At 48.8% G+C, this 16,175-nt stretch overlaps 3 protein-coding genes across 3 annotated transcripts; all 3 read left to right on the top strand.

Moving 5' to 3' along the window:
- Positions 1-7,137: 7,137 nt before the first annotated feature.
- On the top strand, positions 7,138-10,884 carry DEU56DRAFT_871449 (uncharacterized protein; the record flags this gene model as incomplete). Its single annotated transcript, XM_041355699.1, has 12 exons — positions 7,138-7,342; positions 7,813-8,141; positions 8,193-8,411; positions 8,471-8,656; positions 8,710-8,906; positions 8,959-9,160; positions 9,212-9,369; positions 9,420-9,516; positions 9,564-9,743; positions 9,799-10,008; positions 10,074-10,397; positions 10,444-10,884. The coding sequence occupies 12 exons, from the start codon at positions 7,138-7,140 to the stop codon at positions 10,882-10,884; spliced, it is 2,748 nt and encodes a 915-aa protein (XP_041208382.1).
- A 482-nt stretch (positions 10,885-11,366) lies between these two features.
- On the top strand, positions 11,367-13,192 carry DEU56DRAFT_912812 (uncharacterized protein; the record flags this gene model as incomplete). Its single annotated transcript, XM_041357448.1, has 5 exons — positions 11,367-11,558; positions 11,624-11,983; positions 12,046-12,303; positions 12,362-12,490; positions 12,572-13,192. The coding sequence occupies 5 exons, from the start codon at positions 11,367-11,369 to the stop codon at positions 13,190-13,192; spliced, it is 1,560 nt and encodes a 519-aa protein (XP_041208383.1).
- A 561-nt stretch (positions 13,193-13,753) lies between these two features.
- On the top strand, positions 13,754-15,166 carry DEU56DRAFT_946431 (uncharacterized protein; the record flags this gene model as incomplete). The annotated part of the gene is made up of 4 exons (XM_041359042.1): positions 13,754-13,937; positions 13,989-14,056; positions 14,439-14,579; positions 14,635-15,166. The coding sequence occupies exons 1-4, from the start codon at positions 13,782-13,784 to the stop codon at positions 15,164-15,166; spliced, it is 897 nt and encodes a 298-aa protein (XP_041208384.1). The 5' UTR covers positions 13,754-13,781.
- Positions 15,167-16,175: the final 1,009 nt, after the last annotated feature.

The following is a 16,175-nucleotide window of genomic DNA, read 5'->3' on the forward strand; positions in this document are numbered from 1 at the left end:
CCCATTGGCAGACCAACCTAACGCGGACGCTACCTCACCCAACGCTAAACCACAATCTCCATTCTTTCTCACCTTAAAAGAGCATACTGCCAATATCTCGTCCTCCCTCACTATGCCTGTAGGCTCTATTCATGTAGACTCAGCGTCCACGGCCCATATGGAGCCTGATATTTCACGTTTTGCCCATTACACGAAGCTCGATGTACCCATCCGTGTGAAACTCGCCGACAATCATGAGGTCCTAGCTCCTGGCTGGGGGACTGTACGGCTCGCCTTACAGTATGAGCAATCCTCAACGAGTCGAGATTTTGACTTCCTTCACGTTCCTGACCTGCGGTGTACCCTTGTCTCAGTATCGTGCCTCGCATCTGAGCGCATTTCGTTCATCTCCTCCTCCAAAGGAGGAATGCTTCGTGCTGGTGATGGACATGGGCCACCGCTCGCACATGTCCATTCCCGCAATGGACTGTACTTACTCGCTGCACGATACATTACTGGTGCATCCGCTATGCTCACACAGTCGCCTCCTGCTGCCTTATCCCTGCAGACCTGGCATCGTCGATTGGGTCACGCTGGATTCTCCACAGTCCTCAAAGCGAGCGAACATGTTGACGGACTGTCACTCCCCTCCTCATCACTCCACGGCACCAGTGGCGATGCTGACCTGATCCAGTGCGTCTCTTGCCTCATGGGTAAGCACCGACGATCTCCCTTCCCAAACGCTGCACGACGAGCCTCGGCACCCGCAGAACTTGTGCACTCAGACGTCTGGGGACCCGTCAGTGTCACATCCTCCACTGGTGACTCGTACTTCGTTGTGTTCACTGACGACTACACACGCTACTCACTCGTATACCTTATGCGCGCGAAGTCCGAAGTCTTCGAGCTCTTCAAGAAGTTTGTGCCGTGGATGGAGACTCAGTCTGGGGGACGCATCAAACGTCTTCGTAGTGACAATGGTGGGGAGTACGTATCGAAGGATTTCAGGGAGTACCTAGCGGAGCGGGGCATTGAGCATGAAGTCACCATGCCCTACACGCCACAGCAGAACGGGGTTGCTGAGCGTGGCCACCAGACCGTTGTCACTCGTGCCCTCAGCTGCCACCACCAGAGTGGTTTCCTCCCGCGTTCCTTCTGGGGCTGGGCGATCCTAAACTCTGCTCACATCAAGAACGTCCTCCCCTCCTCAGCGCTTGACGGTCGGACTCCATTTGAGGCTTTCTACGGTCGCAAACCCGACGTGAGCTACCTCCGCCCCTTTGGCTGTCTTGCCTACTCTCACATCCCAGACGACACCCGTCGGAAATACGAGTTCGTTTCCCGCCGGTGCTTCCTCCTGGGACACGTGCGCAACGCTGGCTATATCCTTTGGGACCCATCTGCAAAGCGCGTCATCAGGTCACGCCATGTCCAATTCGACGAAGCCGTCTTCTATGGGGACCCCACCTTATCTCCCCTGGGTCCACTAATCCCTGGCACAGACTCTGACCAGGGTGTCAGCACTCCGGTGGGAGGTACTCCAGGTACCAGTCCTTCAGTGGGAGGTTCTCCCTCATCTGGTGAGCCGCCATCTATGACCCCTGCTACACCTACTGTGCCACAGGTGTCAGTGGGAGGTGATGTTGATCCACCAGTCGAGTCCCATACATCCCACATATCCCAAGACGCTCCAGTCGAGTCCCACCATTCCCACAACGCACCAGCTCCTGTTCCAGCCCCACGTCGAAGCACACGTCCACGCCAACCTACTCAGCCTGGCTATATTGCTCCAAGTGGCCCTAGTGACACGGCCATACCCACCAAGCGGGTTCCTGTAGCCGAGCGCTGGACCCATGTCCCAGTCCTACCTGACCCATCACCACCTCATGAATCCGCCATGCATACAACAGACACGCCTTCGCCTTCCTCTTCTACACCACCCGTCATTCCAAAATCGATCAGCGCAGCTCGTTCCCTACCTGAATGGCCGCTATGGTCGGAAGCCTGCAAGTCTGAGCTACAATCCATGCGCGACTTGAAGACTCACCGTCTGGTACCTCTCCCAGCAGGAAGGAAGGCCATTGGATCCAGGTGGGTATTCTCAGTGAAGTCAGACGAGGACGGCAACATCACCCGGCACAAGGCCCGGTTTGTTGCACAAGGCTACACTCAGGTCGAAGGGATCGACTACACAGAGACGTTCGCATCTGTTGCCAAGTATGACACTGTCCGAATCCTCCTCGCACTCGCAGCAAAATTCGACCTCGAGTTAGATCAAATGGATGTACGTACGGCTTTCCTTAATGCTGAACTCAAGGAGGATATATACCTCAAGCAACCAGCCGGCTTCGAGGATCCAGAACATCCGGATTGGGTATGGAAGTTGGAGAAGGCGCTGTATGGTTTGAAGCAGGCAGGATATGAGTGGAACCAAACGCTTGACGAGTATCTGCGGAAAGAGGGTTTCAAGTTTGTTCGAAGCGAGGCTGATCACAGCTTATATGTCCTCCACGAAGGAGACAAGATCATCTGGCTCGTCGTATACGTCGACGACATGCTCTCCGCGTCGAACTCACGCGATTTCCTTAACAGCTTCAAAACACGGCTCAACCAACGCTTCGACCTCGCAGATCTAGGCCCTGCCAGACACTTCCTTGGGATGCATATCACTCGCGATCGCGAGAAACGACTTCTATCGGTCAGTCAGAAGACCTACCTGGAGAAGATTCTTGAAAACGCCGGGATGTCTCAATGTAACCCGGTCGGTACTCCCATGTCTCCAGGCATCGTACTTCAGAAAGCAACACGAAGTCCCACTGATGACGAAGCGACTGCCATCGCATCCATTCCTTATCGACGCACGATCGGGGAACTTAATTATGCCATGCGCACCACACGTCCCGATATCGCTTTCGCCGTCTCCTCCCTCTCACGTTACATGGAGAATCCCACCATTGATCATCATCGCCAGCTCAAGCACCTCCTCAGATACATACGTGGCACGACACACCTGACACTCGTATTCGGGCTCACTGACGACGGGCTGATAGGTCACTCAGACTCTGACTACGCCGCAGACCGAGATGACAGCAAGTCGACGAGTGCGTATGTGTATCAGCTGTTTGGTGGTCCAGTCAGTTGGAAGGCACAGAAACAGTCTGTCGTGGCAACGTCAACCACAGAAGCGGAGTATATTGGACTCTCAAATGCTTCGCGAGAAGCCTTATACCTCATCCAACTACTCCACGACTTCCGTGTAGACCCAGATCTCTACGACCCTCCCCTTCTCTATGGTGACAACCAGGCTAGCCTTGCCCTATCGAAGAATCCCAAGTTCCACGACAAGGCGAAACACATTCGCGTGCATTATCACCTCGTCCGCAGTCTCGTCGAAACCAATCAGATCAGACTCGAATATAAGTCGACTTCGGAAATGCTCGCTGACAGCCTCACGAAAGCGCTGCCTCGTCCAGCAGTTAGTCGTCACAGAGAGGAGATGGGTCTCCGTCAGACTGCCCTGCGTGGTCTGGCGAGTGGGAGTGTTGAGAGTGCGCCTGACCACCAGGGCACACAGGACGTCACGACGTCCTGACATATATGAATGCAAGACAGTAACAGTACCTTACTCATTTTCTCTTCCCGTTCTCAACCGTATTCTAACTTTATTCTAACTCTATATAAGACTACGAACCCGCACCAACGCACCTCAGTCCCTTTAACCGTGACTGAGGTGTGTATCATATTTTTCCTCATTCTTATTCCATTATACTCACTATATACATTAGCCTCGTATTCTAGGTTCGTAGTACTACGCTGAATGCTAGTCCCTTTAACCGTGACTGAGCCTCGTATTCTAGTTCTCGTCTCTCAATACTAAACACGCATATAGTTTACAAGTCTGTATCCTTGCGATCCTGGCCACGCGCATGCATCTCCATCTGTGGCATATCGACCGGCACATACACGACACTGACGCCCTGGGCCTTGTGTGGATTTCCATGCCTGACATGTCACCTGGAGACCCTGCAGTGTGACGCTTTATCGTGTGGCTTATTCGGTATTGTTCGTGGAGCGAGGTTTGGATGACGAGCTGACTTGTCGGAGTGGGTCGGTTGTGTTTGGGATGCGCTTGACTTTCAGGAATGCACCCTTGTAAGAATCTGATGCAAGGAGAGTATGTGCCTTCTTACTCTTCGCTAATTGGACACCGCGCCGTATTATCTGACATTTGGCTGCATATTGTTCATCGCTATATATACCTACACTTCATGTCCTTAACAGGTTTAGCCTCTTACCGTCTCAAAATCATGCGCTCTTCCTCGTTACTGCGTGTATTTTAGCGTTTGCTGTCGACATGACGGCGTTCCGGAGAGAAACTTAATTTGACGACTATAAGCAATTACTATGACGGTGAGGATGGTCTAGAAGATGACTCTCGACGAAAATATAAATGACGACTGATGAACATACGACGTTACAAGCCTCTTGTTCACGATGGTTTGTCGCCACGTCTGAATCACAAAATGGATACAGGATACTTGCAATAGGGTGTGGCAACAGAAGTTGGAACTGGCGTAAGATAGCTCACTTGTCCGGTTGAATGGTCTCTTCCGACTTGTTTGTCAGACTCTGGGTCCAGTGGAGAGCATCATGGTGAAACCTGGCATAATACATGTTAGTAGACATGACAGGAGGTAATCATAAGTACACATAAAAATGCGGTCGTAAATTATAAACAGTGACGCTCAGCCTTCATACACGTCTAGTAGTCCTCAAAATTTGATTAAATTCTTGAGACGTGTAAACAGGCTGCGACCCTTTGCAGGTTCTATCGAGCGATGACCATACTTCCACTTCCGCTTGGTTTCACCAGCCGTCAAGGGGATCATGGAGCGGGTTGTTACCTGGCCCTCCCATGGTATCGGGAGATGGGCAGGGTACTGGACAATCATATTGAGGAGAGAGTGGTTGAGGGCTTAGATAGAACTTACCTCAAAATGATCCCCACAGTAAGCTATTTCGTTGCAGCGTGTATCTTGCTCCGGCGTCCGCTGGGGAGGACACAAATCAGCCCGATATCGACGGAGCATAGGGAAATTGCCAACACTCACTGGTTCAACTGTTATCGGGTTCTTCGACTTGGGTATCGGAACCTACAGGAGAAGGTCTAAATCAGCACGACATCCAAAGACAAACTGAGAAAGAACTAACTTTCAAGCGAAAGTCACAGTGATCACAAATGGGCTCGCCATGGAGCATCGGTGCGTTTTGACCCTAAAGACAAAGATATGTGAATTGACGCAACTGCAGAACTAGAAGAGCATACCTCCTGGATGATTGGCACCATGGTAGAGCAAAGATTGAATGCACACTTTTGCTTCATGTGTTGAGATGTAAAAGGTGAGAGATGAAGATGATGGTTATTTTGCGAATGAGAACTGCTGGCTTGAGGGATGAATCTGATGACGGTGCACGGAAAAATACTTATATAGGAGACGAGAAGGTACAAGCGTGGTGGCGAAATGTGGAAGGTCGGAGCGTAAAGGCCTAAGTACCTATGGAAGGACAAGACAATGTGGCGTAGAGCGTGAACAATAACAATAGAACATCAATGCAGCTGCATACAGTGCTCCAACCACAGCATGGAACCCCTTTGAAAACAAGATAGAAAATAAGCAACGCAAGAGATAGTGGAAATACATGCTCACATTCACAGTGCTCTCAAAACCAGTTGTCTATGTCGCAATGATGTCAACCAAAACATGGACCAAATCGACTCGTCGATCTCAGCACCACTACCATTGCTACCTTTCCACGCAAGCTATATGCTGCACTCCCTGGCCTTTTCACAGGTCCTAAGTTTCTAGCATTCTCTACCTGTGTCGCCATTCTGTTCACTACTCAACAAAGTTGAAGACATTAGGGCTCATTCTCCTCAGTTGCCGCATAAAGCGTGCGATAGTGTTGAAAGACACCCTTTCCCCCTGACGATAGACTTCCTGGCTAGAAAGGCAGACCTTTAACGGATTGCAGGCACCGTATGCGCGGAGGAAGATACGTTAACGGGATCGGACGCGAGTTGTGCTAGTCACCCTGGTGCATCACTATATCTTTGAACTGTGCGTTAGATACCCCGGGCAGAGCCGCATGGAGGGCGGAGGGCTGGAGAGGAAATAGAACATAATTGTCAAAGTAAAAGAGGGGAAGCTGAGGAACGCCGGTGATGAACACCCTCCCGTACTGACTTGTGCTCCAGCCATTGTCATAGTCCGGTAATGGTACTATTTTCCCCTACTCCCTGAGGCCGACTTGAAGGGGAGGGCGTGACGCCGTCTTATGACGGGATCGGTATCAAAATTTTCGGTGACACTCATCTCGCCTTCAAGCGACGAAGGCTTAAGCGCGGATGGCGGAGATGCCAAGCTGAACCCTGGTTGGCAAATTTACAGAGGAGGTAACTTGAAGAACATTGGTGAAATTGAATGCAGTGAATTGGTGCCTAATGAATTTTATGGTGTTGAAGGTTCAATTGAAGATCTGGAAGAGGGTAAGCTAGGGCTCGTCTGAAGAGTGCGCGTTAAAGTGAGTGGTTCGAACAATGACCCACCTGCATTTTCACAAACATCATACTTGGATACGAACTGTAGATCAGGGTGCATCCTCCGGAGGTTAACCGTCAGCAAGAATTATCGAGGTAGTATGTGCTGAGGTCGTAGAAGGGTCGTGGGAACCAGCCCGGGCCCCGCACACATCCATTCATGCCAAGCCCGCACACACTGAGATAAAAAAGCGCACCGACTTTTTACATGACGTCTTTACATGACGTCCTACATAAAAGCCTCCAACCTCCTGGAATGTTGCAAATTTTCACCTGCCAGAGCTCGTCGCTCCGTATGTCGGAAAAAGGTAAAGTGCCCTTTTAATGCCGCCGGCTTACAAGTTTGATCACATGCGTTAAAAGGCACGTTATAACGTACCTTTCAAGGACACATGAGATAATTTAGATGTCTTGTGATCGTGAGAAGTACTGATAATTGTTATGCCTTAGTATCAACGACGTGCCAATTCGGAGTCATATCAATACCATTTAAATCTTCTGAAACACTTTGTTTTGCCCACACTAAGCTCTATCATCGTTGTTGTCACGCAGCTACTACTATGGCTCCGAATCGTACTGCACCATCTAGAAGCAAGTATAACTATACAGAGGAAACACTTACAGGACGGCGCTTATGTCCTCACTGTGACGGGAAGTTCAAGCCCCAGGGCTTCAAGAAGCACGAAGCAACCTGCAAGAAGCGTGCGGATGTTGAGAGGGAGCAGGAGGCGTTTGGTCTCGAATATCAAAGGGACCAGCAACAAGGTGAGTTGAATTTATCTACCAATCAATAACTAGTCAGCACTTTGTTTTATTGATCTATCGAGGTATCTAGCTCGAAGGAAGGCTCGTAAGGTGACGAGGCTTCCTGAAACAATAGCTGGCCCGTCACTGAGCGCCAGCAATGGTCAGTCGGCTGCAAATGTAGATTCTTCCATTCCTCCTGGTGCATCCACCCGTTTTTTGTTCCCCGTGCACATCTAATGTCATTCACTCATAGCTGACCTATCTGCTCCGGCTGATCCCATGGACCTAGATCTGAATGATTTCGAATCTTACCATGGGAATGAGAGTGTCAACATCCCAGGTACGTCTGAGTATATTAGTGTTGATAGTTTGTTACATTACTGATTGATTTCTCTGTACAGTTTTCAGTCGACCAGCGTCTGTTGAACCTGGTCCTCTAGCATCTGTTAAAACCGGTATTCCAGCGTCTGTTGAAACCGGTCCTCCAGCGTCTATCCAGCGGCCCCTCGAATTCAAAACGGAATATCATCCATCCAGTGGTCGTGAACCGCTGTTCCAAGCATTTGATGAGTTTCGCGTTAACGCACATGATGCTCCCGATGGCCTTCGTGTTGATGAAGAGCCATGGCGCCCTTTCTCCTCACGAGGTGACTTTGAATTTGCGGAAATTGCTCTGGACGCTGCGCTTAACAAGTCGCATATTGATGGACTACTATCTCTGATTGCCCGCATCGCGAGAGGCCAGATTAAAATAACGCTGAAAAACGATGCTGATTTCTGCAATGCATTGCATAGCGCGAGTACTCAAGTGACGCCGGTATGTAGCTAATGTTTCTTCTGGATCATTATGTTACAGAAACCTGTCTAGTTTACACAACACAAGATTACTGTGCCATACAAACAAGAGGAGCGTGTGTATGAGGTCCATTCTTTGCCCATATGGGAATGGGCCCTTGATTTACTAGAAAATCCCTTACTCGCACCTCATTTCGTCTGGGACGCTCAACGTGTATTCAAACATAATAGTACGGGATTTGAACGGTTTTACGATGAACCGTGGACAGGCGATCGATGGTGGGATGTCCAGGTACGTAACAGTTGTTTCATAAGTACTCTCACTGATTAGTTGTTTTTCAAAATCAATAGTCCGGTCTTCCGCATGGTCTTGTCGCGGCCCCCTTTTGCTTCATATTGTATGCGGACAAGACAAGACTATCATCACACGGTACAGTAAAGGCGTATCCCGTTGTGGTACGTTGTGCCAATTTACCGGTAGGAATTCGGAATGGTGAGGGCATTGGCGGCGGCCGTGTAGTTGGTTTGTTGCCTATCGTAAGTTATCGAATATTCAACATACCTTAATTTGACGAATGGAATAATGACAGGTTTCCGAAGACGCAAGCGAAAACGGCAAGACAGGTTTCACAAATTTCAAGCATGTGGTATGGCATGAGTCATTTGTGAAGTTCTTGGAACTGGTCGCGCAATACTCGAAGACAGGCTATTCATTCAAGTGCTTTGACCAGATTCTGCGCTGGCTGTTTCCCATCTTACTGATACTTTCCGCTGACTATGAAGAACAGTAAGTAATTTGGTGTACCGGTGCATGAACTTCGATCTAACAGCCCCTGTAGGTGTATGATGTCGCTGATTCGTGGCCAACATAGCAAATGCCCGTGCCTGGTATGCATCGTACCACTTGACGAACTTCATGATCTCTCGAAGTCGTTTCGGTTGAGATCAATGCAAGACGCAATAGCTGCACTTAACGTCTACGAGGAAAGCAAGGCTCGCGGTGAAGAACTGTTGAAGGCGCTAGGACTACGTCCTATCAAGGTAAGCTACATACATTTATATTGTATCTACATTAATCAATTGTGAACTTAGAACGTCTTGTGGAGTGTTTCGCACTCTGACCCTCATGACGCGATCAGTCTCGACCGCTTACATGCTCTTCATTTGGGAATTTGGAAGCATCTACTCAATGAGTTGAAGAAGATTCTCAAATTCTTGGGACGTGAGGCAGAGTCGTTGTTTGAAGAGGAGTAAGTCAAATATATTTAGATTTTGTGGCTCTTGCGCTCATCATTTGCAGAATTGCCGACTTCCCTCGATGGCGCAAGTTAAATCACTTCAACACCGTCATCCACATGTCATTCAGCGATGGAAATAAGATGCAGGATTTGTCTAGAGTATGTACCATTATGTTTTGTTGTTGCTCTATCTAACCGCTGCAAAGCAATCTCTCTACTCAGCATTGAATATTTTGAAGCAAGCTGATAGCCCAGACGGGTACCGACTGCTTCGTCTCATCAGCAGCTACCTGCAGCTTGACAGTTATATTGGGTTAAATGTGCATACAACAAGCACGTTGAACGCCATTGAAGCCGAATTACTTGTTTTTAATGATGCACTCAAGGTAGGATCTCGTTCCTTTGCTGAAATAGAACTTAACCAATTGTTTCTCACTCTAGGACTACGCGCAATGCGCTGCAGAATCTCCTATCGAAGATTTAAGAGTCGACTGGGACTTCCCAAAGACTCACCTCTGGAAACACGTGACCCGCGACATCCGGATGAAGGGCGCGGCATGCAACTACAGTACTCGTCCAAATGAGAAGCTTCATGGCCCTTTGAAGGAGGCTTACGAGCGCCAATCGAACAGAAAGAAAGTGGCTGAACAGGTGAGTTGTGATATTATGCCTTACATTGTGTCACCTTTTGGTAGACCCGCTGAACAATACCGTAGATTCTTCGTGTCAACCAAAATAAATTCGCAATCAACCTGTTGAGAGGACGTGTTGACACATTTGACAAGCAGCGCAACCTCGAGGACGATGAAGTTGATGATCTGGACGCTGCGGCTCAAGACAATCCAGCTGTTGCACAAGGACATATCAAACTTGGCTCGCCGCAGCAACTCAAATCTATCCAAGACATCGAGAATATCTGTAGCCCGACTGACCGTGCTTTTCAAGACTTTCGTAGGAAGTTCTCCAGATTTCTCAATACATCTTTGCCTGGGTATGGATATGAACTGAGGAGATGGATTACCCTACCCGCCAATTTCGAGGTGTGTTGATTGTATCTTTTGACGCCTTGAATTGACTCTCTTCCAGATTTGCGCACATCACTACCTCAAGGTCAACTACGAGTCGACCGTTGACTGGAAACAAGCTACCGATTACCTTCGGTGCAATCCGAGTTTCCACGGGCAACCACGCTATGACTGCGTGCTCATACAGCTCAATCCGGAAAGATCAGTATTCGTTAAGCTTATACTCATGTTCAAGTGCCATCTCCCAGATGTTGGGTCTTTTGAGTTCGCACTGGTCCAGCCATATACTGCGGGCACTGGTATTTCTCGCAGAATTGACTGTGAACTCAAGTTCACTCGTGTCAAGGCTGTTCCTAGAGCAAACTCCATATTTGTTCCGCTCGCATCTTTCATCCGTGGTGCTGTTTTGTTCCCTGACCGCGAACATCAAGGTGAATTTATCGTTGTTGACCATATCGATAGCGACATGTTTCTTCGCATGAAGACATGGGCATGCTGGTGACGACACATCACGCTCGCTGCCCTTATTTGTCACTGTGAGCTTCGCGTTATTCTGAGTTCCATGTATCCATTACTGATCACGCACTTACAGTCTCGAGTTATTACGATGTCGTAGAATTATATTATATCATATTGAATAATATCACAGCCTCGTAATAACTAATGCCACCCTCATGTAGATTCAGGGTGAGTTATTTATTGAAGACCATCTCATCATGGGCTGCTACCCTCACGTTTAATTACGTGCAAGGTACATCCATGCGTTTTCAGACACTGATCCGAGTGTCTAGCTCTCACGTTTGTCGATGTCGCACGGCGCTATGGACCGAATACCGCCTTATTGGACGCCGCAACATAATCATCCAGCAGCACCCTATGTGTCAATAATTCAATGGGGTTTTCTATAATAACTGAACCCAGGGTGAGTGTTTGATTGTGTTCCGTCTCTCCTTTGTTGTTCCGCCTTCTCAGATACAGATCACAATGCCTCGACGAGCCCCACTTGAAGATGCTGAGGACTTCACTGCAGAGATTGATGCTGTCGAGGACACTTGTTATGGATCTGACGACGATTCAGAACGAGACAGCGCATCTGATGCAGGGAGCGACTTAGGGACCCTGAGGAGGATATTGATGATCCCTCAACCAGACGCACCCATGCTTGAGGTCCGCAAGGTATGTTCGTCTTTCACTCTCATATCTGGTTTGACATATTTACACATTCTCACTTATATTATTAGGCACTCGAAATAGCCCAGCAAGCGTATAACACAGTGCGATCTGAGCTACGAGCTCTCAAGAGAGATTACGCAACGCTCCAAGCTGCCATTCCAGCGCGCAGCCGTAACAAAGTCCTCAAGAAGACGTCAGCTGTCGACAGTCAAATCACGCGTGCCGGCAAGAAGTACGCAATGTTCCATTATTTCTGGGTAATGAATGGGCTCTTCCCAACGACTCCCCAACCAAACATCGACCCACGCAGTGATACACGTTGGACCTCACCTGAGGCAAAGCTTAATGGCGCCATGGCCGAGCTTTATCATTGTGTACCCAAGTCGTTACATAAAGCGATGGAGAATTACTCACAGTTCGGATCCCTCGTAAGTCATATTAATGTCCCAATCCGTGATTTCAATGTCATTGACGTTTACATGTGTCCCAGTTTCGCGCTGCGGTCAGTTCCGAAAGGTCGAACATACTGCATAGCCTCAAGGACTGCGCAGGTTTGATTTACTCCAGTTTGAAGCTTGACCCAACCGTTTTCACCGATGGGCCTGCTGAAAAAAAGGAGAATGAAAAACTCCTCGCTCTTCTAAAGAAGCATGGTGGGGACGAGTATACACGTCTGGCCCCCATCCTGTTCATGAATCCCGCTGCAATGGTTCCTGACGACTTCCTCAAAACACCCATCATGGTCAAAGTAAGTACATTCTCAGCTGCTTTCAAAGCAGTATACGGACACTGACTTCACCCACCAGATTATCCGCGTTGAGATACTCGGGAAGGCTTCGCTCTCTGGGAAAACGAAGGGACACCCGAAGGCTAGGGGTCAGCGTTGGGACACGCAGTGTGTAACGGAAGGTCTTATTGCAGGCGCCGCTATTGTGGTGAGTGACTCACATTGTGTTACATTCCTCAATGTGGTTTCTTTGGATTTGCATGTATACTGATAACTTATGCATTCACAGGCGCATTTCTTATTGACGCACGATCAGGAACTCACGGCAACTGGATCAGCCACAAAGATCGAGTACGGGCAAGACTACGACTTTTACCTGGAACGTTTGTTTAAACGCAGCTCGTGGGCCATCAGTGTGATGGATTACTACAACAGGGAAGTTTTCGGCGCAAGCTCAGTTACAGTGAGCGCTTCGACCCCATCCTCTCAACCTCGCACCTGGGAGGACAATTTCCTCCAGCAGTTAGATGCTCCTGCTCCTGCTCTCGCCCCTGCTCCTGCTATCGCTCCCACTCTTGCTCCCACTCCCGCTCCTGTATCCACACCTCCGGTTCATGTTGTCTCCAACAATCATACTACCATGTCCATTAGCCATGGACTCGGAGGGGCCGTCACCTCTACCACAACTCAGCTTCAAGTTGATATTGGCCAGTTGTCATTGGAAAATGACTCCGAGCCGTCTGCATCCAGTGGTCGTAGATCGCCCGCTGCTCGTCAACGCCAAACTACTGGTGTCCAGCCTATTACTCAACCCGAACTATACCCAGATGCAGATCCGATCATTCCGCTGGCCCCTCCGCCAGCCAAGCGACGTGCTGCTCGCGGCAGACCTAAGAAGTCGGCGAGGTGAATCATGGTAATGTTACACTGCACGCGTTGTCTTACTCATGGTTTTGTTTCTCAATTTAATTGATCGAGTCTTTTACCTCTCCAATTTTTTGTCCAATTTTCCTTTGTCATGTTTACTGGCCGCTTGCATTGTTGTTGATTTTGAGTCTGTTAATGAATCCCTTTATTCTCACCAACCACTGAGGACAGTCCAGACTGGTTCGTGCTTATATTGCCATACGACAAAAGGTCGGATTAAAGGTTTCAATGGCTAGTGAGACCTTGAAAGTTTGTGTAAGTCATTCCATTTATGGGCGGATCATAACAATGACAAACAAGTCAAGTTCGACAATTGCAGCAGGCTTTTAAGTTTTAACTAGTTCATATTATACCAACGACGCTGCCAATCATCTCGGGAATAATGACAATAATCATTCCTCCTTCCCAACCTATCATCAGGACTGCTAATATTAGTAAGTCGTGTTTAAATTTTCATTCTATCACTCACATGAAGTTTAAATTGTCGCTGTCAAGGACTCCATGATTCAGATCATGGCAAGCGTGAGCTTATCATTATATTCACAATCTTTGCATCTTGTCCTCATTCTTTCATGCCGTTCGATTCGACTGCCCCAGCTGCGGGCCACGTTGCAGCTTTCATTGACGCTGCGCAGCAGTATGTCACTGCAAATCCTGGCAGAGCAGCTTTGTTGGGACTCTTTTATACGCCGGTTCTCATTGTTTTGCTAAATATCCTTCGGCAGCTGGTGAGTATCTAGGAGCCCCCTGTTTGCGTGTCCACTGACTGGTGTTGCTAGGTTGTTCCCCGAGACCCTTCACTACCTCCCCCTCATAAGAGGCCGCCAATTTTCTCTCCTTCCTTACTGTAACGAGGTCCAGGATCAGCGACACAATCAATTTGTCAGTTCTGGATCAACTCGTGCAAAAAACTTGGTGCTGTGGATGTCTTTTTCTTAATGATTTGACTTCTAGCTGCTGATCGTTGTTTGCCAGATGATCAGCGACACAATCAATATGTCAGTTCTGGATCAACTCGTGCAAAAAACTTGGTGCTGTGTGCCCCAGCTGCGTGCTACGTTGCAGCTTTCATTGACGCTGCGCAGCAGTATGTCACTGCAAATCCTGGCAGAGCAGCTTTGTTGGGACTCTTTTATATGCCGGTTCTCATTGTTGTGCTGAATATCTTTCGGCAGCTGGTGAGCATCTAGGAGCCCCCTGTTTGCATGTCCACTGACTGGTGTTGCTAGGTTGTTCCCCGAGACCCTTCACTACCTCCCCCTCATAAGAGACCGCCAATTTTCTCTCCTCACTTACTGTAATGAGGTCCAGGATCAGCGACACAATCAATCTGTCAGTTCTGGATCAACTCGTGCAAAAAACTTGGTGCTGTGAATATCTTTATCTTAATGATTTGACTTCTAACTGCTGATCGTTGGTTGCTAGATATATTATCCCTACCCATCACGAGTTGTCAGTTAACCCACCCCCCCCCCCCCCCCTCCAGTACTCCCGCCTGGTGCAAGTCAACCGGATTCTGGCACGTCGTCTGTTACCCCCCAGTACTCCCACCTGGTGCAAATCAACCAGGTTCTGGCGCATCATCTGTTACCCCCCAGTACTCCCACCTGGTGCAAATCAACCAGGTTCCGGCGCATCGTCTGTTACCCCCCAGTATTCCCACCTGGTGCAAATCAACCAGGTTTCGGCGCGTCGTCAGTTAACTACCCCCTCCCCTCCCTCCCAGTACTCCCCGCCTGGTGCAAGTCAACCGGATTCCGGCGCGTCATCTGTTACCACCCAGTACTCCCACCTGGTGCAAATCAACCAGGTTCTGGTGCGTCGTCAGTTAACCACCCCCCCCTCCCTCCCAGTACTCCCGCCTGGTGCAAGTCAACCGGATTCCAGCGCATCGTCTGTTACCCCCCAGTACTCCCACCTGGTGCAAATCAACCAGGTTCCGGCGCGTCGTCAGTGAACCCCCCCCAGTACTCCCGCCTGGTGCAAGTCAACCGGTACCGGTGCGTCGTCTGTTGTACCCCTCCTGCACATCCCTCCTCTCGCTCCCAGACGACCATTATCCCATCTGCATCCAGTGCTCCCCCCAATATTCACACATTGAAGGCCCACCCCTCCCTCTCCGATTTGATTTTTAAAATAATTGTATTTTTGACTACATTTATCAATATAAATATGAATATGATTTATTATTATTTTGAAATTCTGGATATTGGTCTTGCAAGGGCATCGAGACGCACAAAGACTCTTTACAATGCTTACATGATCATTTCATGCCCTTAAAAGGTGGCTCGTCCAGAACCATTATAGTGCCTTTTAATGATTGGGACAAGCTATTATAAGTGCCTTGAAATATTATCTTACATCATTAGTGTGTATTAAAAGGGTACCGTGTGAAAAGTACCCTTAAAATGTCTTAAATTGACTTCGGAGGCTCGCTAGAAATTTCCGACATAGTGCTCCTTATCGATCGACAGTTCATTGTTATTTCAACCCAGCGCCCGAATTGGGCCTTGGCACCCGCAACGCGGCTGGCTCATCGAATATTGCCCAGGCTATCAGGTTGTACTCAGTGGTAGTACTCATTCTCCAGATTGCGAGTGTCCACACCGTTATCCATTGCATGCTTCGGTCAAGTACGTGTCAAAAGCAGAAATGCTTGAGACAAAGTCAGGAATTTCTTCAGGTAGACATGGACGGACTCCGACGTGCGTAACGCGATACAGCTTACCTTTGCTACTGACATGCCCAGTGCGAGTACTTCTACATGTGCCTTCTCTCCCTACTATCATAGCTATCCGAAAATCCCACAATGTTCGTTGTCGATCAGGAGGACAAGACCCTGTGGCTCTACCCACCGACTTCACATAGACTGTTCAAGAACGATGTGCCCATTCGAATAGAAAACTGTCGTTCGGGGATATATGCGAACATTTCCATTTTTTCGCCTTCTGCTTTATGCATACTAG

The sequence above is a fragment of the Suillus clintonianus genome (genome assembly GCF_016758775.1).
Source record: "Suillus clintonianus strain FC179 chromosome Unknown DEU56scaffold_36, whole genome shotgun sequence".
Taxonomy (NCBI): Eukaryota; Fungi; Basidiomycota; class Agaricomycetes; order Boletales; family Suillaceae; genus Suillus; species Suillus clintonianus.